At 45.3% G+C, this 27,196-nt stretch overlaps 1 protein-coding gene across 5 annotated transcripts in view; it reads right to left on the reverse strand.

Moving 5' to 3' along the window:
- Positions 1-27,196, reverse strand: part of NT5C2 (5'-nucleotidase, cytosolic II) — a 57,488-nt gene that overhangs the window by 8,345 nt on the left and 21,947 nt on the right. Inside the window, exons 1-7 of one of the 5 annotated variants that reach the window (XM_027460498.3) lie at positions 21,933-22,055; positions 19,655-19,728; positions 5,066-5,183; positions 3,617-3,712; positions 2,222-2,313; positions 1,989-2,046; positions 404-497 (exon numbers count right to left, since the gene is read on the reverse strand). In XM_027460498.3, coding sequence (XP_027316299.1) covers positions 404-497; positions 1,989-2,046; positions 2,222-2,313; positions 3,617-3,712; positions 5,066-5,183; positions 19,655-19,728; positions 21,933-22,015 — 615 coding nt within the window. In that variant the 5' untranslated portion in view covers positions 22,016-22,055. Of the gene's footprint in view, positions 1-403; positions 498-1,988; positions 2,047-2,221; positions 2,314-3,616; positions 3,713-5,065; positions 5,184-19,654; positions 19,729-19,828; positions 20,275-21,104; positions 21,284-21,932; positions 22,056-27,196 lie in introns of those variants that run through there. The other 4 variants (XM_027460500.3, XM_027460499.3, XM_027460497.3 and 1 more) reach the window with 4 other exon arrangements.

Below are 27,196 nucleotides of genomic sequence, written 5' to 3' on the forward strand. Positions count from 1 at the left end.
AAAGGTGAATTCCTCTCTGATGAATTCTGTTTCATGCAGGTGCCTTTCAGACAACATATGGTAATACCAATATAATCTAATTACAGGAAAATCGTTATTTTGAAAAATTATAACAACGTTCAAGTTGTGGGCTGTAAGTTCAAGTGGCACCATGTTCTAAAACCCACAAATTACAGTAAGGAAACAGAATCTGGGCACAATGAAAGGAATAGGAAGGCAGCACAGATACCCTCCAGTGCCAGCGATCTCGACTTACTCACATAAAACTGCTATTTATTATTTGCTCACTAGGTGGCAAAGCAGGGCTCTTGCCCAAAATTGGATTAACATTTTAACTAAAGAGTTACAAACCAGTCCCTCTGACTCATTTATGACTACAGATGTCTCAAGTTCTTGCAATCACCTTGTAATGAACCCAGTCAACAGCATCTCTGACATCTTGGAACATGCTCCTGAAGGACATGAAGAGGTCTCCATCTTTAAACCCTGTTTCACAGCTGCGGGGAGAAAGGAGAGGTTGTAGCAGACAGTTGGAGCAGGTGAGAAACAAGTGGTGTGGGAGCCAGGAACATGCCAAGGAGAGAGAGGATTCAAAATGCTGTTTGAAGCTTGCATTTTTATCTTACCATAATGGTTTCTTATCGACTCCTTTACTGCAGCTCAGACTTGAAAGAGGGTACAACCAGTTTTTTAACAGGATCTGCATATTACCCAATAATGCTTCATTAAAATTTTAGGATGTGAGCTTCTAACTCCTGGCCTGTGACTTCACAGCAGGACTACAGCTTTCTACGACTGCAACTCTTATTTCTCCCTCACAGTAATACAAGAAGAAAAAAGCGTAATTAAATGCACGAACCATTTCCACTTTAACAGAGTGGAAGACTGGGAGTGTGCAGTTTGCAGCGTTTAACAAAAGACAAATAGTACAGAGAAAGTAAGCAGAGTGCTGCTTTTTCTCCCACTTTGTAACAGCAAAAAACGGTGTGCCACAGAAGTCAACTAAATGGAATAGTGCTGACTGGAGGAACTGCTGGCTTGTTAAAAAGTCTGAGTTAACATGAGAAGTTTCCTCTGCAAGACACCATGGAGGCTGAGAGTTTCCATCAGAAGGAATCAAGGAGGATTAAACAGAGCTGAATTTTTTATGAGAGAAGTCATCTACTGTATGATTAATATACTATATATACATCTAATCAATGCCTATCCTGAGATAGGACGCATCACCTGATGGACAGCTGGTATAAACAATTCTTCTGCTCCCAGGTAAAATCCCATTCAACCTTTACCTTCCAGGCACACAATATGCAGAGATCACCTACCACAAGTCAAAAGCACAGCAGCACTCAGACTTGCCACTTCAAACCACAGCTTGTTTATGCTCATGCTTATTTAAAAGCTAGGAAAATACTTGTGTTGTACCAACAGACTTCTAAACTACACTGTGTCTGAATATTTCACTTTTGATTGAACTAAATCCTTGATTATGACATGAGGAACTTGTGGTAACTGGCTGAGGAAATTTGGCCTTTCAGTTCAAACATGGATCCAAAGGACACAGGTAGAAAATGAGCTGTCTGCTGGCTGTAATCACCTTTTAATACATACGTGGTCTTAGGAGCTGCCCCAAAAACCGGTGTCAGGCAGTAAGTAGAGTGACACAGGTATGCCTTATGAAGGAGACCCTCGTAACCAGTTTCTGCTGTATACACAGCATCTCATTGGCACTAAATTCTCTTAATATCACAGAATCACAGAATTTCTAGGTTGGAAGAGACCTCAAGATCATCGAGTCCAACCTCTAACCTAACACTAACAGTCCCAAAAGAATTCTTATCAAAAGAATAAGAGGCCTGAACCCCACTGAAACCACTTGAAAGGCCTCCAGTGATATTAACGGCAGTTGCATCTGTGTTGTGCTGTGTTGTGCATTTTATAATAACCATCTCACTGCATTAGCAGCACATCTAAGCAGAGGGGACACATACCTAGTGTACCGGTCACAGTTAGTAAAGAAATCCACTAGGCAAGCCAAAAGGTAGGTCTCTGCAAAGAAACAAAGCAAGATTTTAAAACAAGGATAACACCATGTATCCAGCTAACTCTGGGCACTGTGCCTGAACGAAAAAAAATATTGAAAAAAAAATCCAAACAGTTGAGTAAGACATCAGCAAAGCTTTACTGGCTTCAAGGATACAGAAACAGTTCACACGGGACTCACCTGGTAGATTGAACAACGTGTTCAGAATGTAAAACCTGTCCGTGTCATCCCTCTGGATAAATTTGTTTGGGTATTGTTCCCGTGTTTCAGGCCTGAGAACAGATAAGGTGGAGAAGAATGAAAAAACTACAGAGGATACGATATGCTGCCCTGCACAATATGCGTGCAGCAGGGTCCATTAACTGCAGTCCACTGTGCTTTGATCAACACCCTGCTTTGCCATGTGTTTTTTAGTGGTGTGAGAGCAAAGCTGCACCCACCGTGTGTTGCCTTCACTGTGCTGGCTCCAGCAGAGCCAGGCACAAAGCCCTCACTGCTGAGTCAGCAAACGAGCCGAGCCCTCACAGGGAAACAGACTGGTCGGGAGGCCACGACTCGACCTTAAGCCCCGTGCTGCTGGCTGTGGGTATGCCTTACATCATCTGCACTTTCATTGTTTGCTTATCTTAAACTTTCCCCCGCTTTCTATGCGTTGTTTAGCACCCCCCCAGCAGCTCTATGCAGCGGAACGCAGGGCTGCGCTGAGGGAGGCTTGCCTGGGGCCCTCTGCAATTAATCAGCAGGGTGGCGATGACTAAAGCCACTCAGTTATTCTTGTTTCCTCCATTTCTGGAGCTTCTGAAGATCTCCTGTGACTCAAGGAGGAACTCGAGAGAGTATGTAAAGGCTTTTTTTTCTAAATTTTGGCTTCCTGCTGCAGGGACTCACAGGGCTGCAATGACAAGGCTCGTCACCTTGGGGCCCTGAGCCTTGCATCCATCCCCCTCACAGCAGGGAGTGGAGGGGATTTGCTGGGACACATCAGGCACGCAGCACTGCGGTCCCCTCTGCCTCCTGAAGTATCTTCTCCGGGGCAGGAGGAATGCAGGCAGCCAGGGAAGGCTGCAGGAAATTGCACGCAATGCACCAATTCTGTTTCTGAGGTCAGAAACAAAAAGGGGTAGAGCGAGCTCGTTCCTTCCTTAAACAAGTTCAGGCCCTCGAGCTTTCTTAGCCATGGCTGTGGAGCTGAATGGTCTCACCTGGTGTAGGTCCTACCTGCTCCCCAAAACCCTTGCTCAAGGGCTGTCTTAACTGACAAGTTGCTGATGTCAAACCATGCCAGGATGAGTAAAAATCCCCCCTTTTTCCCCATAGCACATTTTCTTCTCTTCCCAGCACTCTATGGATGTACCTGTGCTGGCACAGAACTGTTCTCTAGGAACACCCTGGGCTGTTGTGTCTGGGACCTGAATACAACCCCAGTAAATCCCAGATCTGTAAGACACCATCAGCACAGCATCCGAAGTCTTTGCAACTCCTTACACAATGGGTTCCCCAAGGACCAGTGACACAAAAGAGCAAAGGAAGTCAAAAAGAACAGCCAAGAGCCAAGAGCCAAGAGCCAGCACTCACCCTCTGAGGAAATTAAAGCCATGTGCACACACCAGGAGGTTTCCATAGGCATCAACTTTCAGCAGGTTTCCATAGTGGGTATCAAACACCAGGCCTCTGTTAAGAAAGCGATTAAAGACATGAAGGAGCAAGCATTTTAAGCGGTGACCATTTCAATAGCAGTTCTTCCCAAATCAGCTCTAGAGCAGCTTGCTTACTTGGCGTGGGGCACCAGACCAGAGTTGCTGTTTTTGTGCAGCTGGGGTGCTTGCTGTACCTTTTACCTGCTGCAGGTACGGGACAACACAGCCCTGCACCGACAGGTTAAAAGGTAGAGCTGATCTGCTCTCCGTGGACTTGAAAGTGGAGACATTTAACCCAGCAGAGGCTTAGCTGTGTGTTTACCAGCGAAGACAGGGACCTCTTCTGCAGGGTCATGAATCTGACACCTGTGTTTGTGGTCACTGACAGCCCTGCGAAAAAGCTGGGATAAGAGAAATTCTCCCCTCCTTTTCATCTCTCTGTCACACACGGAGCCAGATGGGGCACGTAAATACTGCACAAAATGCTTCAGGTATTTTTTCAAGTCCAGCAAAACTCTGTCTTGCTCATCTAATAGTTTGCACCTGGAGAAAGAGGCCTTCCCCCAGAGACATCCCTTCTGTCTCCTCCCTGGGATGAGGAGGGTGGATTTAATGGTGTCTTCATCCCAGGTTCGTGAAGGGCTAACCATGTTCTTACAGGCGTGGGAGCACACAGCAAGTCTCAGGGTAAATGAGGCTGAGAGCAGGGAAGGAAGGAGGCTGCCAGACTGCAAAGTGGACAAAGCCTCTGGTCCAAGTCTTTTGTAAAGGAGCTCCAAAGGAGCCAAGAAAGCAAAATCCAGCAAAGGCACAAATGGAAATGACTTAAAGGTACAGGCTTAGATCAAAAGCCGTGTTTAAAGCAAGCAATGTGCTTTTTACTTCTGCTACGAAAAGCCAAAATGCAAGAACTCCAAAACTTTGCACCATTAATTTGCTTTCGGCATTTGATTCATCTAGACACGTGAACTGGATTGGCCCCACCTTCATTGCTGCTTACAGCCAGCTTAATTTTCAGGATGTCTTGTGTACCAGGACTCTGGTGTGTCTGGTTTGACGACACCAGAGGAAACCATATTAATTAAAAGCATTAGAGAAAAATGTTCTGAGACTTTCTAGCGGCCTCGTGGACATTAGTGGCTCTTTCTCCCCAGGCCTTGACTTTGATTTAGCTCCCGGTCCCATTGTGTCTCGGCTGTTTTTGCTTTGAAAGGTTATTTTTGGACCATGACTTCAGCAGGCCTTGTTCCCTGCCCTCGGCCTCCTTCGTAGCAAGGACTCCAAAGGCAAAATTCGGAAAACCTGGCCTCACGTGTCACCTAGGAACTTTACAGAACAAATATTCAAGGCCTCGAGCAGGCTGGGTTGGTATCTGTTAGTCATTTACCTGGTAGGGAATGCAGGATCATACACAAAATTGAGCAGCTCATGAGGGTATCCAATGGAAACTAATCTTTCTACGGTCAGGTCAAATCCAAGAGATTCGTATTCAGGGGATTTATACACTGTACCAAGATGAGATTCCAGTTAGAAAATTTGAAAACAGCTAGGGGGTTAAACAAGAAGGCAGTTAAAAGTAATGTCCCCGTTCGCCCTCCTCCCTCCTCCACATCACGCTCTCCCTTCGGTGCTCCTGCCCTCGGCCACCTCGGTCGGGGCCGGAGCTGCAGAGGCGTTTGCTCTGCTCCAGGACGGGGGCCACAGCGGGGTGCCAGCCCCACAGAGCAGCAGGTGAAGCCTCCATCGGCCTGTGGCAGCTCTCTGCATCAGGAGAAGTGATGTCAGACTGCAGCCCCTCTCCCTGCAGTGCTGTTAGGCAGCTGCATGAAGGCTCCCTCCCTCTTCCACCTGCTCGGCTCGGGTTTTGTTTTGCTGTGCTTTCTCAACGCTGGCGAGGAAACCAATAAATCCTGGGAGCGCACGGATTCGTGGTGAGAAAGCCTGAAATTCATTGCTGCTGTGCTACTGTTACAGCTCTGGATACGATCCCAAAGATTAGTATTGTCTCCAGATTTCATCTCGGGGGAATTTATGTTTGCTGCAGACCGAGTTAGCTCGAAGGTAGAGCTGTCAAGTTAACATACGATTTGTTTGTTAATAATACCATATGTTCCTGTAAAAATCTGTTAGCTATTACCCTTGTGCATCAAAATGCTACTCTTTTAAGCAGCCTTACTGTTGCCACATTGCAGAGGAGCTGCTCCTCTGTGCCACACACAACGCAAAACAAATGGACTTGCTCGAACAAACCGCTCCTGTCTTTGGGGCCGTCTTCTTCCTGCAAACGGCCTTCCCGTGCACTGGAAATATCACTACTTAATTGGATCATTACATGAACATTTTGAAGGAAATGGGTGTGTTTCTGTGGCTGTGTGCTGACATTTGCTGCACGTCGCTGTCTAAACTTGGTCCTAAGATGTAACAAGGTCAAATACAGCCCTGGACTTCAGGGAAGGTTGCTGGGGGTTCAATGGGCCCGGCTGCCTCAACACTTGAGTGTTTCAAATTTAGCTGAGTAAAATATAAAGATGTGTAAGAAAGCTGTTTAGAAGACAGACTGCTTTCCCTGAGATAGCTAGCACATCTGGGGGCATCACGACATACATATGAACACTCACTGTCTGTACTGCCCAGGTAATCACTGCTGGATAAACACTGTGGAACACAGAAGCTCAGTCTGAGAGGAGAAAACAGATCTGTAAAACACTACAAAAATACTAAAAAGGGAAGGACTGTAGAAGAAATGGGACTGGCAAAAGACTCGGCTCACGGTAACTAGGCGAGAGGGCTCTCCTATCTTTAACGATCCAAAAAGCACCAGAATTCTGGGAGTTAATTTTTCCCATTAAATGAAACGCCGTCCAAATGTAAAAAGCAAACCTGTAATCTTCTTGAGCTGATAACTAAAAGCAATCGAGCAGTTATGAAGGTCTTCGGGCTTTATTATACCAGTGGCAAACATCGATAACATGATAGCACATTCAGCGCACGTAGCCCTGTCTGTCCTTCAGGAAAGGAAGGGTTGATTGAGCTACAGATAGGAAGAAGCAATCAAAAACCACAGCTAACGAAGAAAGCAGTGACTGACAAGGCAATCCTGGGGAGTGAGCTGGAGTTGGAGGGAGCAAAAGGCAGTCAGGTGATGAACATTGTGAGGGTGACACCGGAGCATCATCTGGAAAAATGAGTTCCTTTGATGCAGGGCAGCAATGGCACTTCCCAGGGAGAAGAGCAACACACACATCCACCCATGTGTGCTCTCGGGGGGCAGAGCACTGCAGAGCTCCCCAAGATGTGAAGCTGGTTCTCCATCCTGTCCGTGCAGCTGCTGCACTCCCCATCAGCTTCCTAGGACTTTGACCCATTTATGCATAAAAAATCCCTCCCAAACACAGCATCTCTGCCCCAAACCCTGCCCTTTCTCAACTCACCAGCCACGGTGCTGCTCTCGGACATACAGAACCTCTGGGTGCACCTCCCCTGGACAACCAGAAGTGGTTTGTGAACAGCTCCAGCAGAACCCTTCCAGGGAAACCACGGGGCTTTCTGCTCACCAGCCTGGGCACCTTGGTGATGCTCCACCAGGAAGAGCCATGGGGGATGTGGGGATGCTCAGGGAACGCCCTCACTCAACTTCTTCCTTTCTGTATTTTGCTCTCAGTCTTAGATTTACCACTCCAAACCTCTTTCCAACTCTCCTGAGCCTAAAGAAACAAGGCGAAACACCAGCAGGGAGAAGGCTGAGCGGGTATTTGTCTCAGCCCTCATCACCCCAGCTCTGTTGAAGCAGCACTGCAACATGGTTAATCGGATTTTTTTCTGTCTGGGGGAGGTAGTTACTCCCCTTTGCCTCTCAAGCTGTACATTTTATTTCCCTGACTCCTCCTTGAACAACACTAAGCCATTAGCTCATTCATACCTCAGGTCCCTTCCCTTTTTTCCTATCGCACCACCCCACATTACCTGGAAAACGAAAGCTTTCTCCCCATCACACCAACTAAACAGAGATGCTGGCTCCTGGAGACTGGAAAGGGGCAATAAATGTTCTCCAGTTACCACCATACCCACTGCCCAAGACAAACCTTCCTTTAATCAGACACGCAGCTGGGAACGGGCTGAGAGCTCACCAAGCCCACCTTGCCAGCACCTACCCCGTGGCACATGCTGCCCCAGCTGCTTCGAGCCACAGCCCACTGACATTTCTCATAAGCCTCGCGAACGCCTGTTTCAGTAACACGAGCTTCCAGGCAAACAAACGATCCACCTCCCCGAGACCAGGCAGGAACAGGCTAACAGCGCTGCAATGACAGAGGTACAGTCGGGGGAGATGCCCCAGCTGTGTGTATTAATAGATGGTTGATCCTGGATGAAAAGTGTATTTTAATATCATGCTCATTTGCAGGCATTCTTGGAGAAAAAGAAGAGAAGAGCCCAGCTTGGAGCTCCCCCACCTCTGGGACAAGGGGGCCAGGCAGAGCCACGAGCCCACAGCCACCCCCATGCCCTCGCCTCTTCCCTCAGCCCAGCGCACACGGGAGGAGACCGAAATCGAAGCGCGTGTTGCAACTCACTCCAATTTTTTTTTGCTGTCTTACTGCTTGACGGCCGTGTCTCTGCCACCGTGCCAAGTCCCTGGCTCCAAAGGAGAAGTTATTTTAATAATCTGTGTTTCAGCACAGACAGATGCTTCAGCAGCTCAGGGCAATCGGCACCCCGTGCTTGTGGATTACGTAACCAGGCTCCAAGGAAAACAACCGAGCCTTTAAAAAACAGAAGCCAGCTGACAGCACTTCAGCTTCCCCTTACCACTGTCACTTGCCTTTGAATGACACTACTGAAAATTAAAAAGCAGCACCCGGGAGTGAGCGTCGCAAGCCTTCGGGCTGTGAGGGGTGCAGGCATCCCTGACACGGGACGTGCTAGGTGGGGAGCCGAGCTGCAAGGAGCAGGGGGTGTGCGGTAAGGTTTGCAATTCTCATGCACCTCTGTGGTTGTTTTTACCTGTGCTGCCAACACACACACAGTCACAATCTCATAGCCCTCCTGAAAAGGAGGAAAAAAAAAAAAAATCTCTGCAGAGGCTCCAGCTTATGCAAAACGCTGCTGCCAGGGTTTGAACTCACATGAGGCAGATGCAGATTCTGAGTGTCACTCCAGTCTTGACGGAGTTACACTGGGCTCCCCTGTTAAAGAAAAAAATCAGACTGATTTTAAAACTGCAACAGCTCTGTGCCATGCGGGACGGTGTCTGCTGGAGCTCTGTCCTCTGGTAAGCTCGGAAGTCGGCCTGGCAGCGATTCCAAATATACTTACAGCTGATTTATAGAGGAGGCACAGTTGGTAATCGTGCGTCCTGCAGGCAAAATTCTGTCCTCGTATCCACAAAGCAGCCTTAGCTCAGTGGTAATTAGCTCAGTGGTAATTAGGAGGAAGAGGCTACACGTGCATTGCCCGAGTGACACAAACCCTTCAATTTCTCTCGGACACAGACCAAGACTCAAGAAAGGCTCTGGTGCTCCTCCTGGCGCTCTGCCGTTATTGTCCATCCCTCTGTTGGTGACGGATTACTCCTGCACTTGGTTTCGTGGCACGCAATGCCTGCATGTGTCAGTGCAGGAGGCTCAGGAGACTGAGTCAGGAGCTACTCCAGGAACCTGAGAAGAGAATTTTGCCCTACATCTGAAGGTGCTTCCAGCAAGAACCTCAAATACAGAGCCTGTCTGCAAGCACACACAGTAAGAAGACCTTTTCTGCAACTTGCAGGGATGCACAGAGTGATGGCAAATACCTTTGAGATCACATTTGTGCTAAACACAAGCTGAGTGAGTTGGAAAGTTGTTACAAAATGACCCCCAGAAGTATGCAGACCTCCTGGAAGGCTTCTCTGAAAATAAGCATTTAAAGCCTATTTGTTTTAAAACGCATAGCTGGGAAAGGTTGTAGTGGGTTTGATGGCTCTGTTCAAGCTGTGGGGAGGAGGAAGGCCTTCAAGGGCTGCCCATTTCTTTCCTTCTTCCTCCTCCCCACACACAAGTTTCCAATTCAGGCAGGGCAGCTTCTCATTGAAGACTTAACATGGTTTCTTCTAGGGCTTGTCAACCCTTCTTACAAGCTGCTCGTGGATCACGGGAGAGAAGCAGGTGCTAAAGGTATGAAACCCATGCACTTCTGTGCTGTTTCAGCCAAATCTTCAAGAATTTTACCCATTACCTGGGTTCTCCGGAGAGCACACAAAGATAGATAAGCCAAAAGGTGGACAGATAATGTGAAGGGTTTAGCCTCGTCTCCGAAGCACAGGAAATGCAGCCCAATTACTTGGTGTGCAGTCCTGAAGAACTGAAAGTGAAATAACTAGAAACAGGTGGTTTCAGTTGCTGCTTATTCCCCAGGGACCGAGGCATGCAAATCTGGCAGTTAGGACCTATATGGCCAGGTGGGCAGCAGTAGCCAGGTTTCTGCACTTTTCCATGGTCCAGACCGGGACAGATCTATCCCCACAGCTCTCCACTCCATGACCTTTTTCTTTTTTCTCTGCATGCAGCCCTGAAGCTGGGCACTTGGTGCCAGCTACCACCAAGACGTCTGCGGCACAGTCACCTCTCCACAACCACCAGACCTCTGATTGTTTCACCAAAGCACCAGACATCCTGCTGCTCTGATCAAGAATCCTGAGGAAACAGTGAGCAACCAGCCCCAAGGGTGTTTGGGACAGGGGATTTCTTTAGAAAGTAAACCCCACTGAAGCAACAGTCTCAATTAAACGGATTAATGAGTGTTGGGCAGACATTTCACATACTGCCATGGTTTGAGGAAAGCCTGTCTCAGACATAGGTCTGAGGCTCCCCAGAAGTAACCGGGTAATGATCTTAATTTATACACCAAACCCCTTTCAGGGAATCTATTATCTTCATAATCCATCACAGAGTAATGCCATTTTTCATACATAATTAGAAAAGAACAGGATTTATGCTAATCAGTTTCTGTGTGGTGGGGTCTCCTCTACCCAGGGTAGATGTGCTCAGGTGCTGGCACCGAAACACCAAGTCTGAGCGCACGGCATTGCTCCTGCCACAGCAGATGCAGGTGTTTCGCCCCACAGCATCCTCACCAAACGCAGAGGGAAGCACAGACACTGCTGCAGAAAGCCTCAGCTGTGTAGAGCACTGGTCTCGAGTCACCTTTGCCCAGCACAGCGTGTGAAGATGTTCCTGCTCTGCGTCTCGCTGTGCTGGGAGCAGTGGAGTCGCTCACGTTTGTGCTGTGCTGACCTGGGAGCTCGGAGCCTGCAAACAGACTGACAAAGCAGTAAACGTGCCTGGTTGTAACAGCGAGAAACCCCACGGGACTACTCAGATGTTTTAAGTTAGGAACATGGTGAATCACTTTTGTTTATGGACTTGGCTGAACTGTGACCATAAGGGATCTGTCTAAGGTCAAAACAAGTTGAAAATCAGCCAGGAATAGAAGCCAGTCTTCTGCAACCTTCACTTTTGATTTTAACTGCTAGACCATAAATAAAACCACACTGCAATATGCAAAACAAAATTGTAGTATTTCAGCCTCTGTTTGGGTTTTCATAGCACCAAACAAACAAAACGGGTGGCAATGGTATGTTTTGTTTCTTTGCGTTCAGTCAATTTTTCAATCTGAGCCGAGGGGAAACCGCTGCCTCACCGATCAATAATTTTCATTTATCCAAAGAAACCTTTTCAAGCGCACAACTGTTCTGCCAGCAGGACAAAGCTGAGCTTTAAGCACACTTCACTACTTAATTTAAAATTAAATTTTTCCTATTTCACTGCAAATTCCGTATTTGAGGCAATCAGCAAACAAGGCCTGGACAAAGCCTCCAGGTGTGCCCTGGGGTATTTTCATACGCCTAACACACGAGCTGCTCTGCCGTGCATGAACAGCCAAGTTCTGCACTGAGCCTCTTGCAGCCACAGATGTTTTTGACAGTGAATCTGATAACAGGAAGCAAGGCAAGAATCACTAATCATTGGAGGCTGAAAAAATCCAAATTTTTTGGTGCATCTGAGCTTCAGCAGCTCCCCAGCACCCTTCCCTGCCAGTGCCCAGTTCTGGTTTCTGGGAGGGAACCAGCACACACCTATAAAGAACAAAGACTGCAGTCCCCAGCTGCAGCAGCGCCCAAAAAAGCAGCCGAGCACCCACTCTGCAGCCTAGGAGTGCTGGAAAATTCCTTCCCTCTAACGCTCCTGCAAACATCCCCATGTGCAAACAACTTTCGGCTCTAAAACCTCGGACCTGGAGCTGTATCAGCTCCTCTGCTCCCACTCTGCGTGCCCAAAGCATCTGCAAAGGCTGGATTTGTTGCTGTTCCGAGGACTGACACAGCACTGTACGCTCAGCTTGGCTCTGGACTGCTGGATGTGTTCACTTCTGGTTGTTTTTAGTGCTGCCTTTCTACTTATTTAATATTAAAAAAAAAAAGTGTTGCCAAGTATCATCAGCTTTAACTCTTTTCAAAGCAGGCTTATTAGTGCTCTCGTTGGTAAATGCCAGATATTTTTAGCTCCCTGCTGCTGCATTTTGTTTGCCTTCGATGTAAGGAAGATTTGGGCTGTTTGGATATGCCTCAGAGGCTGGCAAAACAGAGCTTAACGTTGGCAAGATTTCTTCTACTGAATAAAAATGCATGGCTGGAGGTAACAACAGCAGCACTGAGGTGACATTCTGCATGTTGAGAGAAGCAATTCAGATGGACTCTGCATTTCAAAGAAAGTTCAGTTTGTCTCTTTTAATAGTTGCCATAACATTCCTTTGCTCTGGGATAATATTTTAAAGATGACTACACAGTCACCTGTTCTTTTATGGGGATGTTTTACGGTTTCCCCGACACAAGAGGATCTTTTTTTGTGCTTAACAAGTGCCCTTCAGAATTTACCTCTCTCAGATGCAGCCGCTGGGAGTCATAATCCCGTAATGGAAATTGCCCTCCATTTCCATGGAAACAAACCACCGTGCCAAAATACGGGCTTACTTCTTCAATAAAGACTTCCTGAACGGGGAAGAAATAGTTGTCTGGGCTTCGCGTTGAGACATAATTTGGTAGCATCTAGAAATAAAACGACTTAAAGGCACAGCAGCCATTCATATTTTCAATCTAAGGCATTATTCGGGTGTATCAGCATCCAAACAGATCTTGCTTGTTATTTCTCTCCATGTTGTTTCTGTTAATGACCTCGGTCACCTCCCCTTTGGACTTCTGATTTTTAAAGCAGGAAGAAAGAAAGCTTCTGGTTGACAGAGGACTGATGAAGTCAGAAGTCTTCCATTCTCCCCCAGCTCTGCCAGGTTCATTGTCTCATCATATACTATTAAGAGAGGGATCCTCAAAAGCTACACATCTCATTTATTTAACAGCGTGCACCTGGGCATATCTGCAGCCCGAATGCCTGTTAATAAGCCACGTCCATGAGCTTTTCTGCAGTCCACTAAACGAAGGCATTCACAAAGCAACAGCACATGTGATCTCAGGGTTAAATCCTTCTGTCCTCTCTGCTTTGGTTCCTCCTACAGAGCAAGCTATCGGCTTCATCACAGGGGCATTTGCAACCTAATAGCACTTGTATTGTGGCATTAAGATTACTAGATAAGGGCATCTATTAGATTGAAAATACCTCCACATTTCCATCTGCCTGGCAAAGACATGAACTGTTGACCCAGCTAGTGTTATTCCCGTGTTCCCGACAGCCAGAGAGCAGAGTGTGGCAGCTTTTAAAACCCTCCTGACGCTGTGAGGACTTGTTCTTCCCACAGCTTCTGTTTAACGCTCCAATTCTTCAAGAATTCCCGGGCAGCAGATTAATGGTTTGTCAGCTGGTGATTTACTGGGACGGAGCGAGCGACACGTGCTTCTTCCTCTCCTCGTCCCCACTGCCAGCACCCTGAAAAACCACAGCTCCAGCCTTTGGTTTGCTGCAGCACACAGCTTGGAATGGCTGAGCTCCTGAGTTTGAGGCACCCAAACGGAGCAGGGACAGCAGCCACTCCAGCACTGCGCTGGTATGTGAAAAACCATCCAGCTCAAAGCATGCTAGGAACAGCTCGGCTTCTCCATCTGCCTTCAGCTTGAAAACGCTAATGGCCAAAACAGCCTCGGAAATTTGCAAAATCTGCACCTGTTCAACTTGAAACGTGCAAACGCGAAAATGTAGACAGCAGATGTGCACGAGTCAAAGCATCTCTCAAGTTCTGCTGGGACAGCTTGAATGCTGCTGTTGTCAAACCTACCAGTTCCTCTCTCCAGCCACCGAGCTGCTTCCACGCGGCACAAGGAGCTGCATTATCCAGAGATGCGGGATAAAAGCAGAACTGCTCAGCGTCACCTCAAAAGAACCTCAAAGTTTGGAGTCCTTACACTGTGATGAAACCGAAGACAAACCTTTAACCTAAGCTAAGAGCCCCGTTAGGACATTTGTGTTTGAGTTACCAATAAACATTCCCTAACAACATCTGAGCAGAAGGACAAACATGTCTTTGTAGTTGCTTACGTTACGAGCTCAGCAGCTTTGGTGAGTGTTTGCTTCAACCTTTCACGTATAAAACTTCCACGTTTCTGCTTTGCTTTGCTTTTCATCCGTGTAATCCAGAAAATCTTATCCACGGTACAAATTCTTTAATCCCACTGCTCACTTTTGGAAACCAGAACACGGAGAAGTGATACAACCTGACTGACGTACCCATAGCAGACACACTGAAGAATCAGTTTTCAGCTCAGCTGCCACCTCGTCTCCCAGCTCACATGCAGCAACAAGCCAGCGCTGCCGCCTGTCTCAGTACATCTTTTCCCGAGCCAGCAGGTAAAGACAAATGTTTCAGAAATAACACGTGGGTGTATAAAGCTTCCCTCGCCCCCCAACTGCATGGATGGCTTAGGCACAAACGCCTACTTGAGGAAGGGGCCAAACCTGTTTATACACGTTGTGTTTTGGAGTGAGTTGGAGAGGCAGCCACAAAGTCTGAGTGAAGCTGTCTCTCCCTTGTCTTTTCCCATGTGCTCAGAAGGGACACACTGCAGCTGAAAGCAAAAGCAATTTGGCCATAAAATGTTTGCAGTGCACCAAATCTTGGCATTACGTTGGCAGTGTTTCTAGGACACAAGCTATATTCCAATCAGATTATGCTGTATTAATCATATTTGCACACAATAAAGCCAGTATTTTTCAAGCTTCATTTCCCCTTCGTTTTTATTGAAACAGTTTGCAGCCGCTAGTGATGATTTTATTACTGGTAGCTGGAGAACATGGACGCAGCAGTGATTTAAGCCTTCCAAAGGCAAGCATTCTGCTTACTGATCTCAGACCTCACCTACCTCAGAGATGGAAGTCAAAACTTGCAGCCTGGCTGTAACTTTTGGAGAAGGACGGTGCTCACAGAAGAATGTTTCCAAGCACAGTCCAGCTTGCAATTCTTACTAACTCCCTCTCCATCGGCCCATGGCTTGGTGTGAAATTACAGCCCATTTGAAAGCCTCGCTGCCGATGTCCTGTGCCTGTCAAGGGACATCTCTCTGCCCATAACCTCATTGTGCAACCTGTCCCATGTAAGTCCTGGTAATGCCTCATGCATTACTGGAGCCAGACCTAATAATTATGATTGTAGCTCACCCTGAGAAGGAAGCAGCCAAACAAAACCCTCTCTGAAAGCTGACCCTCTCAGTTGTTTTTCCAAAGGGCCACACCAACCCCTAGTCTTAGGTGAGTGTTGTGTTAGGGACTCCAGAGGCATACCTTTATCTTTATCCCCTCAGTTCTCAGTAAACACAAACGAGAGGGCTGTGAATCTTTTGGAGTATGTGCAGCACTGTCATTTACCAAAGCACGGGTAATTTTGACAGTACCAGCAAAACAAGAAAGCAGACGGGAAGTGCTACTGGCTACTGGTCTTTGAGTCCATCGGGATGAATAACCAAAGGTGAATCATTCAGATAATAAAAGAAACTACTGTTTAACAGACAAAAAGGTGCTACAAAAGGACCCTCACATTGAAGGGTTTCAATGAAGCCCTCCAAGATCCAAAGCAGCAGCTATTTGGCAACATGCACATGCCCCAGGAAAACCCTGCTGTTCTTCTCGTTCCTTCCACTCCCCTCTCAGTAACACCTAGCTTAAAACATTACGTATCGGTTGTGATTCACCACCACAAGCAAAACAAGCAGACTGAATAGGAGGGTGACAGACAGCTCCTTGTCCAACAAAGCACAATGACTCAGGGGGTCTTGGAAGTTTCCAGACATGTAGGAGACCCCATTCACTCCATGAGAACACAACAGCAATCCTTGAAGGGAAAAGGAGGAATCTAAAACCTGAAAGAGACATCTCAACTTGCCTTCATTTTATTTTGAGCTCTTAGCAGCCAAATTAATTCTAGCTGTAACCACAGAGGGTAAAAAATCAGCAATTTAATGTCCATAATTTCTCAGAAGAGAAGGCTAAAACCTTCGGGCTCTTTTCTTCAAGAAAAAAGGATTGTTTGCCTAATCCGCCTCTATTAACAGTATTTCTCAACCCTATGCAAGGAAAGAGACAAACACAATGAGAGAACATAAAAGTTATTAAGAAGAATCCAAAGCTTAGCCTACTTTTGACTTGGGAGCAAACCAAATCATTGTGGCAGTGCTGTAGCAGGCAGCCTTGCAATGTTCACTTTCAAGATAAGTAGTCCTTTAATTTAATAATAAGGTTAAGAAATACTACCCTATAAAACAAACGTCTGGAATCGTATTTTATGGGCAATGTAACACAATGATATCCAACCTGCTGTCAGTTGGCAAGCTGACATTCTCATGCAAGCAGTGGAATGCATGGTCACTGCAGCATGTGTGTAAGGAGGTGTTACGATACGCTTGCAAATGAAAATGCCATGTGCCAAAATTATTCTACACAGAAAACAGTGCTATTGTGAGCAGGTTTGTCCCCTTAAAATCAGAAAGTACAAGAACAAAATTGTCTCAAGCTTCTGCACTTCAAGATGAGTCAAGTGATTGTGACTTCTCTGTTACTGAACCGCCTCCTAAATAAGTCCTTTGGTGCTACCTGTGGCCAGAGATTTGGGAAGAAGAACGAGAGCAGGGGGACTCGGTACTTTCTCTCACTGACACCACTGCTTCCTCTTCACGAGATGGGCAATTCAGGGTGTTAAACAAAAATCACCCTGCTCCTAAGCTGTCAAAACATTTGACTGTCAGCTATGAGATGAATGTTACCAATTTATAGATGATGTGAAAGATCATGACAGAGAGTGAGGAAAGGATGTGGCACAATTTTAGGCAGGGCAAATGGCTCTGACTGCCTTCAACCACTGAATATGAAGATTGTGGCATACTTTCAAACAACTTCACAGAAAAGTGACATCTGAAAGTACAAATGCAGAAAACTAGATGAGGAACTGATGACACTGGAGGTGCTCCCATCCTTCCTCCTTGGTCTATTTACACAAGTTTTGCACAGCCTCCAAAAGGCATCTGCTCACCATGCATCATCTGGTATGCAGACACCATTTCCAGATGTTGAACTGCAGATAAACTATCTTTATACATCTATCTATGTATATAGATACAGATATAGACACATATATCTATATAAATCACATAGATAGATAGACAGACAGATAATTTTTCAAATCTGGACAGAAATGTCCAGATTTGTGAAATGTCCGTGTGAAAGAGTGTGCAAGGGATAACTTGCCCAGACAGAAAACATGATAGGGTCTTACGAATACACTACAACATGTTAATGTAATACCTCACTTGTCCTATTTCTTATCATTTCCCAAATAATTATAGCAATACTTTAACATTGTGTTCTTTAAAGCATCTGCAATGAATAAATATTTTTTTTCTTGTGTTCCACAGTTACATATAGCAAATTATGGTCAAATAACAAAAGCCCCCATGGAGAAGAAAGGATGACTGTGAGACAATAAGATGACGAACAGGTAATTGTTAGTTCCCAGATGATTAAAAAAAAAACAGAAATAGTACTTACCAGGCATAACACTTTCCATCTGCAAAAGGCTTTCCAGCCTAATTACATTCTTACAACTCCCTGTGAAATGATCTGCAACTATTATCCTGTTGTACCACGGGAAAAGTCATAGGCCAGCAGCTTACCCAAGAGCAGTCCAGATTCCCAGCCTTCTTTCTGCTCAGACCCCGTCTCATTTCTTTTCCTGCACCACACCCTGTCACTCAATTCTCCTGAATGCACCAACTTTGCCTGCTTAGTGGTATCACCACGACCTTACAGCCTTGGGAGCCCCACATTTCCACATCCCAGGGAACTGTGTAAGCCTGCCTGAAACACTCACATTTTCCCTCTCCTCAAACGAAGAGTCATTTTGTGGATAACAACACATTCGCTCTGTGTTTACAGGAACATGCAACACTTGAGTAAAATGAACAGTCGGAGGAGTGAGGATAGTGCTGAAATTCTCCTTCTGTCAGTTAGCAACACACTTCTTGTTCCATGCCAGCCTTGCTGGGATCACCCGAGTCCTTGGAAATGCCGTCAGTTGTGAAAGGCAAGGAAGTTGTGCTTCTGTTACAAAAGTGAAACCCACAACTTTTTGTTTGTTTTTTTTTTTTTTTAAGCATTTGTTCTTGAACTGTTTTGCACTCCTTAAAAGCCTTAAGAGCCCAGCCACAAGGCTGTCACAGCTGGGAAATACCAACACCTAAAGCATGTGGCTGCAGTCAGATCCAACACAGATAAACTACGATGCATTTTATGACTTAAAAAGTGGCAGGCACTTGAAACAGATTTGTAAATAAGGTGGTGAATAACCAACCCTTTTACATAGATAACTGGCACCTCATTCATAACTACTTAAAAGAAGAAAGTGATGGAAATATAAACTGCAATTACCTGCCACAAACTCCAACATTGCTTTTTGTAGAGTTGTGTTGAACCGTGAGCACGCAGAGTCTTTCCTGACCTTTGCTTAGCCACTGACCCCTCAGGCTGTCCATAGCATCTCTCATTTCTTCTCAGTGGTCACAATGAACAAATGACCGTACTTGATACACTGCATTAACCTATTATTAGGTGACCTTGGTGCTCTACTTCACATTTCTTAGTTGATATTCACAACTCTAAGTGGAAATATCAAGAGCAATAGAAATTTTCTATCCACAACTTTGGAAGTGGCAGTGAAAAAGAAGGTAGAATTGTAAGTGACACCTTTAGTTACAGCCTGCCTGGCACTACAGCCTCAGAAAGTGGAAGTGGGCTTTTAATCTTTTCCTTCCTTAAAATACACAGCATCGTGTAAGTTTGATTACATAGAAAACCGTAACTTTACCCCTCCTCCAGCCAAAGTCTCAGAGAACTTGCTTGCCGAGTATTTGAAAAATGGAGAAGTCATGCAGAAAATTTTGTGAAACTAAAAGGTCTTATGCAACCTCCCAAAGACTATCTGCCATGAAGAACGGGCAGAGCTTTCTGAATAACTTGTTCAGCTGACTCACAATGCTCCCCCTGCCTCGCTGCTTCTCACAAAGGAGTCACTGATGTGGCCAAGAGAGGAGTGGGGAAGAAGAAAACCTATTCAAAACTGACCCTCCCAGGACACAAGAAGACCTGTTGGCTAAAGGTGTAGCCCTTTTATATGCACCAAGGGAAAAAAAAAAATCACCTTGTTATTCAAAGACAAGCTTTTGTCAGGGGCAATATCAAAGCACAGTGGAATTTAAGGAAGTAATCATACTTTTTAAGCTTCAGTTTCCTTGAAACTGTACTAGAGCAGTGTGGTTTATGACTGAATACAACTTCCAGATAACAAAAATAAAGAGAAACACCTGACATGAAAGTGCAATGAACAGCGAGTAACATATCTGCTAGCAGAGGAAGCACCTGCTAACTGGAGTAGCCCAACCAGTTACCGGTTTTCTCTCAACAAGAGGCAATATTCCAAACTAAGTGAGTGAGAAAGAAATCAAGAAGATACTCACCGGCAAGCGTATAATCCATATCAAACCCAAAGCACTTTATCTTTTCCATGGCTAAACTTCTGTTTACAAAGACCCTGTCAGGGAAGAAGAAACAGAAATAGGTATGAGCACTTTCAACATAATCACATTTTAGAACAAAGGTATTCTGCTTCTTAGCTTAATATCAGAATATACCTGAAAACAGAGGAAAATTTCTGTTTTTGCCCTGGGTGCTCCTGAAGCAAAGCCATCACTTTTGCAGGGTTATTCTAATTATTGGTATGCTGTCTAAAGACATCCACGCATGCATGCACACACATGGCTTTGCATGTGACCTGCAAAAATTCCTAAGAATAGAAGTGTAAAAGCTCCTGAAGCAGAATTCAGAGTTCAAGTGGAAGCAGAGGATGGAAAGCAGTGCAATTTGCCTGATTAAAACAAAATATTACATAGAGATACCAAGGAAAGGAAAAAAATACACATTTCTGTGAATAAACTCAGCATTTGAACACTCTTTGGAATTTTATCTAGGAACTCCAAGCAAAGACCCATTACCACGTTTATATCAATATCATTAATAAACATTTAATACAGCTCTGAAAAACAAAGACGTTTTCACCCATAGAAATAAATTATTTCTATTATGAAAAATGCTATTTTTTTTTGTACTAAAAACTGCAACTCCCCCACAAAAAAAAAAAAACAAAAAAAAAACTATTCTGTTAATTCCATTTTTATTGTTAATGCTTATTGCAATGAGAATGTAAGCTGCATGCTGCCAGGCCCTTTCTGATTACAACATTTTAATACGCTATATTCAATTTAGTCCAAGTAAATAACACAGCAAAGAAATAGGTCAGGGAATCCAACAAAAGCCTGCTCCAACTACTGCAGGAACTAAGCTGCTTATGTTTCCCCCGAACTTTAAACCCTGCAGCAGGTCTGTAATTCTGGGGGACTTCTCCCACCAGCAGTCCTATCTGAACCCTGCGAATCCGAATCCCAACGGCACAGCCATGAGCTCGGCTGCGGGACAGGAGCTGAGCTTCTCAATGCTGAGCTCGGCCAGAAATCCCTCGTCCTGCTCGAGCCCTGACGCCGAGGCAAAAATCCCCTTGGTATGAGAAAAGGCAGGAGTCCCAGAGCCTCCACCTGCACCCCGATTTCAGCACGTGGAAATTCTGCAAATATTGAGTATCCCCATTGCTCTCGGCAGGGTAATTAGAAACCCAAATCAGCGAGGCTTCCTTGGAGGAGGAGTGACACGGAGGGGCACGAGCAATGGAGACGGTAAGTGCAAAACCAAGCCCTCGGATATTCTGCAAAGCCCACAGAAAGCCCCGGCCGTGCTTGGGGGCAGGTGGCCGGCACGCCGTGCCCCTTCCACCGCCCGTGCCAGGCTGCTGAAGCTCAGGTTTTAGCAGCAAACTGCTCCCATCTAACTCTCACGCTCCTCTGCGAGCCGTCTTACCTCATCTCTCACCGATGTGCTCCTTGTTTAGTTTGCAGCAGTCTGATTCATCTACCAGCCTGAATCATGTTACACAATTCCTTAAAAGCTTGCCTAGTACAGATGCAGTTTTGCTTGGATCTGATTTGACTTCAGATGATCATCGTGCCTGAAGCGAGCCTTAAAGCACTGTATATCTTCTTGGACAGTGCTATAGAAAACACATCTGTGGCTAATTTAACTAGTCACTGGATATCGTTGTTGTTCCACACAAATCCACTTGGAATAGTTTCTCTGGCAATAGGCTGCTTTACCCCTAACCTTGCACACTCTCTCTGGGAGTCACAGTTTCCTGGCAAGCTGCCTGCCTCCGACAATGGGGCTTGTCACCGAGGGGCCAGGGAGGTTAGCGATGACTATCTTTTCTGATAGATTTATGGATTACCTAAACAAGACAAAATTATGGGGGGGGGGGGCGGGGGGAAACAACAAACAAACTGCAAACCGGTAAAGAAAAGCCTTTTGGAAATGAGAGATGAGCTCATAAATCACTAAAATTCACTCTTGAAATCGCTGGCTTTTGAGTAGGTGGAGCAAGTTATCCGAATCTGCAGTTTGAATCAGTGATTGTTTGTCTTAACGTCTCGATTGCTCTGATTTAGAAGCAGCCAGCACCAAATCTTATTTAGCACTAAACGCAGTCCCGTACTTTGTCTAATGAAGATGATTACATTCTCTTGCTGCTGATGCCAGGAAGCACTATTTATTATCTAATTCCAGCACATCGTTTCTGATCTACTGCTTGTGCAGTTTGTTTCAAAAAGAGAAATCGAAGAAGGAGTAACCTACCTCTGGGAAATGCTAGCAACATTTTTTGTCCAACCTGGGGAGTCCAATTTTGTTCTTTCCTTTAGGCTCAGCCCCTGGAGCATAGTTTTCCGTCAAAGCAAAGCGCCCAGGCTGCCTGTCCCCCCTCTGAACGGGCCAGGAATAGGAAGGGCAATTTCAAGAAGCTCAGGAGCTTGGAGAGCGACTCAGAATTGCAACATTTGGGAACGGTTTCCCAAATGAGGACAAAAAACAAGCCCTGCTAAGACGGAGCTGAATGCGCTTATAAAAAGGGTAATACGGCGGTGCCTGGGAAAGGCGAAAACAAGGGAGCTGTGACCCAAGAGATCGCTTCCAGTCCAGCGTGCCTATGTTTAGATGATGACGACACCAAACTGACCAAAACCACGGAAAGATCTCTGAGCCTCGGACATTTTTGCATCACTTTACTCTCAGCGTATTTACAGGCTGAACCCTGGGAGTTAAAAAAATAAAAATAAAAATAAAAACAACTGCACATGTTGATACTGAAGATCTGGAAAAGTTTCCTGAAGGCGATGAAACAAACAACATCCATTAGCATGTTTTTATTCCAGGACAGGTCTTATGACTAAAAGATGAAAATTACTATACCAGCCCCGTCTTGGTAACAGCTGGGGAAGATTGCTCTTTCTCCATCAACTTGTAAATATTGCCTGTGACCTAGAAACTGTATGTGGCAAGGTCTCATCATGCCCCGGCAGTCCGCGGGGCCTGGCAGACTTCAAGGCATCCAGCGAGTGATTTGACAGGGCAATTACTTCACCCACCAGTGCTAGAGTGAAACTGAGCAAATATTTAAAAAAAAAAACAACAAAAAACTAACCAGGGCTATTGCACAACGTGTTCAGGACAGGAAATGAGAACGCTTGAATCGATTTAAACTTGGCAAAGGCAGATTAAATGGCAGGCTAAACAGGGGCACGGCAACTGGAAGCAATGTCACTTATCTGGTGTGGGCCCAGGCAGGTATTTGGTTACCTGTAGGTGCTCAGGACCTCAGTTTTAAATCTTGATAAAGGAAGATATCTTCCGTGCATGGAGGCCTCCAGAAACAAGGGGCTGAGGAGATACTTACAAATATTTGCTCCCAGAAGCTGACCGGCTTAGCTTAATTCTGGGGGCTTACTCGAAGTAGTAAATATCTACAGAACCCTAGAAACTAGAGATAAAAGTTGAAATTAAACCATGAAAGTTTCTGAGAAGGGAAAGGTGCTTCTCAGAAGCTGTAGCCTGGCCCCTTCTGTTTCAGAGCTGGGCTTGGATCCCACCCGAAGGGAGGCTCGGCCTGATTTTGGGAACACCGCTCTGACGTGTCCATCGGCTAAAAATGTCACGTTTCCACAGGAAATCTGGTATAGAGAAGTGACAGGAGCTCCTAAAGCCTGCATATTAATAAAAGGTCTAGGGCAAGAGTCAGAATAGGAAGAAAACTAAGAATGAATACTAAAATTCACAGCAAGGAAGTTTTAAGGAATCATTTTTCCACTCGTCACCATCGGAAATCACACTTTCGCTTCCCTTGGTTTTGTTCTTTTCCATTCAGAAAGCAATCATTTTAACCAGGAGCAGCGGAGTTAAAAATTAAGCCGATCTGACCACTTAACAGCACCGGGCAACACGACAAAACCAGCCGGAGGCACGGCATGGAAACGCCTCCTGCAGCCCCTGGTGGGCCCAGCTCCTCAGCTCCACACCTTTGGGCATGCAGAGCATCTCCTCCGCCAGGGCACTGCTTTTCTCTTGCCTTCACTTGTCCTTTCCCAATTAAAAAGCGAGTTTTAATGTGGCAGGAGACAAAAGCTTGAGCCCGGCACAGACCTGCACCTTTAGAAAAAGCGAACTTCAGGAGCTATCTAAGGGAAACCGTGAGGCTAATTTGCTCCCCGAGCTCTTTCTCAAATATTAAACTCTGCAGCTTGGCCATAGCAGAAGGCTCTCAGTGATGACAGTATTTATTTTCTTTTAAGCTCTAAGAATTGTGCTGAATAAGAGAAAAATGCGTTGTATGGCAAAGAAGAAGGAACTGCTGAGCTCGCATAAAGGGAGTCACAGAGCCCTGATCTCCTCAGTGCTGCAATTCACGGCCCTTTATATTTTTCCAAGCGAACTGATCTCGGTTTTGTTACTGTTCTTGTCAATCAATTCCGAGGCAGGAACCTAAATCCCAGCCCTTCTCAAGTAACACAGAAGAGGAGCACATGCAGAGAGGGAGAAATGTTTTTATTTTGTTGGGGCAGAATCTCAAACGCCTGCCGTGCCCCAAATGCAATTTCCATGCATAATACATGTAGGCCGGTAACGTGAGCAACAAAATAAACAAAATGCACCAAAATTATACAACTATGGTAGACCTTTGGCACATGGCTCATAGGCAAGGTTTCTGGAGCAGAGCACTTCACAGGGATTTTCGAAACGTGTCCAGAGACCTCGCAGCAAAAAGCATTCTTTGTCAGGGAAGTGCTTTTCACTGGAAATTAAATAAATACAAAAGAAAACTCGCAGCAGCGCTGAGGGGAAGAGCAAATGCAACGGGAGCTGGCTACGCTTGATTTACATTTGTGCTTAAAAAAAAAAAAAAAAAGATCGTGGTGGACAGTTGGCCTCAAGCCAGCCATGAAACGGGGACTAGCCAGAAGGCTCTGATTCCTGCTTCCTCAAAGTTTAGGCACTTTGGTTAATCTTCACTTTATGGACAACTTCCGTGTTTTAATAAGCAAGAAGAGTTAAAAAGAAACAAGAGGGAACTAAAATGGATTAGCTTTTAATAGCCTCCCATAACCAAGTTCCCCACGGCCTCTTTAAAAAGGCTAATAATGTAAAAAAATAAGAAATTCTCACACCACTGTTATGACAACTGGATGTTCCCGGTTACCAGCTAGTCCCCAGACGTGTGGTTAGAGGAGACGTCCCACTGCGTGACACTGTGGTTCTCATCGCACGTGTCCTCCACCAGCAGCAGGCAACTCTGATGAATCCCTCACTGACTTCACCCACCTGGAGCAAACTTGGTTAGTTACCTTGAGAAGAACACTAAGACATATCAGAACTTCGGTTGTTGAATGTTTTTTGTTGCCTGTCTTAGAGGGATAAAAAAATAAAGTGCTTTAAACTACTAAAAATGATGGAATCATTCTTTTGCTGAGTCTTGCCTCTTTATGCAGGTACTGACCGTTCCATATATTATTATTTATCATAGCATTTGGGGTTATTTTATTTATGTTAGATCTTCAGAGTTTTATTTTATTCCTCCTTAAACCGAAGAGGAATATTCTGACAAGTCAGTAATTGGATTAAGAACCAGTGTTTGGGCCTGAGATTTAGTTAGGCAGATGAAACAGCATCAGATAAGGGACAGAGAAAAAGGACATCAAAGTTTCATGGCCACTTCTAGTAACATTTCCAACATACTGCCTGGCAATTTCTCAACGCTAACTAACCGTCCTTGCACAATTTTACTGACATAAGAGTGGAAAATCAGGTTACGACTGCAGCTTAAGAGTCTGATGAGGCTGTATCCAGAAACACGACTATGACCGCTTCCCTCTGAAATTCAGCAGGAATCAGATGGAAGGAGATAGCCTTGGCCATTTCTATTTCCATTGTTTGGGTTTTCTTCCCAGGCAACAGCAAAGTGCCAAGAAGCTCACATATGGATTCCATCCCAAAATAACACCCGTCTGCTCCGTGAAGCTATTAAAGCTGGGGATCAGGGGACATTTTCAATGCAATTTCTTTATTATTAACTTGGCAAGTGTTCTGCTTTCTCATAAGCTTGCCCATTCTGCCGCCTTAACACCCCCTCTCCCTCCTCCCTCCGATGTCCAAAGCACTACAGCAAAATAAATAGAGGCACATGCTGCCCACAGCTCCGCACATGCCCTGCACGAGCCCCCAGAGGCTGCACCAAGACATATGAGGACAGACCGCAGCCGGCATTGCCTACAGAGCTGCGGCATTTAAAGTCGGATGGAAATACATCACCTACTGGAATGTCTGATCAGAGAGGTACGCAGCATTTTCAGACCAGTAACCACGATTTTTTCTCATTCGCCACCTGAATCAACTGGTATTATGAAGAGACTTTATATATAGCTACCCAAATGGATAAAGTTTCAAGCCTCTTGCCCTAGTCTCGATAACATTTCCAGCTGTTTGCAATCACCGATGATCCAGCATCAGTAAATTGAAGAAACAAGATCAGCAGCGAATATCCCCGAGTTTACAAATTCCAACAAACTAAAACGTACCTTAAATATATATTTAAGCCTAGAAAGCAAACCAACCAATTTCTAATCCTTTTGCTTTGTTGTTACTAAAGTATATACCACTGTTTTTTAGCCAGGATCTCAGAGTCCATTAACAGCTTAAATCACTTAGCTCATATTACCACCAAAAGATGCTTTAAAAGCAAACTGAAGCATGTAAATATGAAGCAACATATCTGAGAGCCTACGAGCAGTCTGCAGCAGAATTAGGATTAGAAATGATGATGCCACATCCCCTGAGCCAGCAAGTAAACATCACTGCGAGAAAACAAAACTAAAACAACAGCAGAAACCCCACGTTCGGGGTGAGAAGCCTCAAATTACTTTGATGCAAAATGGCAAAAGCATCCCCAAGTCTACATGTTTAACAAAAAGGCCATTGTAGCCTCGCTGCCCTGTTAAGCCAAAACCACGGAATAAAAGTAAATGCAAATACCTGTTTCCTGGATCTTGGTAACTGTCAGTAACAAGAGTGGATGGCACACCAACTTTTTCCATTATTTGCTTTAACTAGATGTGGTTGCTATTTAAACCCTAAAGAGCTATGTGAGATAATCCAGAGGGTGCCTAGAAGTGCTCACTCCGAGTTAAAAAATAGACACTAGGGCAATTTGGTGGCTCGGAGTCAACCTAGTTCTTGCCTAATTACAATCAGGTTAAATGACAGTACTCCTCCAGAACAAATGACCTACTGATTATCCTCTACCCGGAAAAGTCAACAAGCCCTGCACGAGGGAGGTGGCCTCACAGCCACACACACGTAGGAAAAGCCACCTACCAGCCACGCATCCCTTTTATTTCCCAATTAAAATGTATGTTGCCAATAGTGCAGCGATGCGGTATCCTCTTACCAATGACCTCTTCTAGAGAATGAATAACATGGAGCTTGTATATTAATTCATCTTTAGACCTCACCTCCCGCAGGCGCCAGCAGTGTTGTATAACTAGGTTTGTGGATGAGAGTAACACCGGCCAACT

Source organism: Anas platyrhynchos, chromosome 6, assembly GCF_047663525.1.
Source record: "Anas platyrhynchos isolate ZD024472 breed Pekin duck chromosome 6, IASCAAS_PekinDuck_T2T, whole genome shotgun sequence".
NCBI classification, from domain to species: domain Eukaryota; kingdom Metazoa; phylum Chordata; class Aves; order Anseriformes; family Anatidae; genus Anas; species Anas platyrhynchos.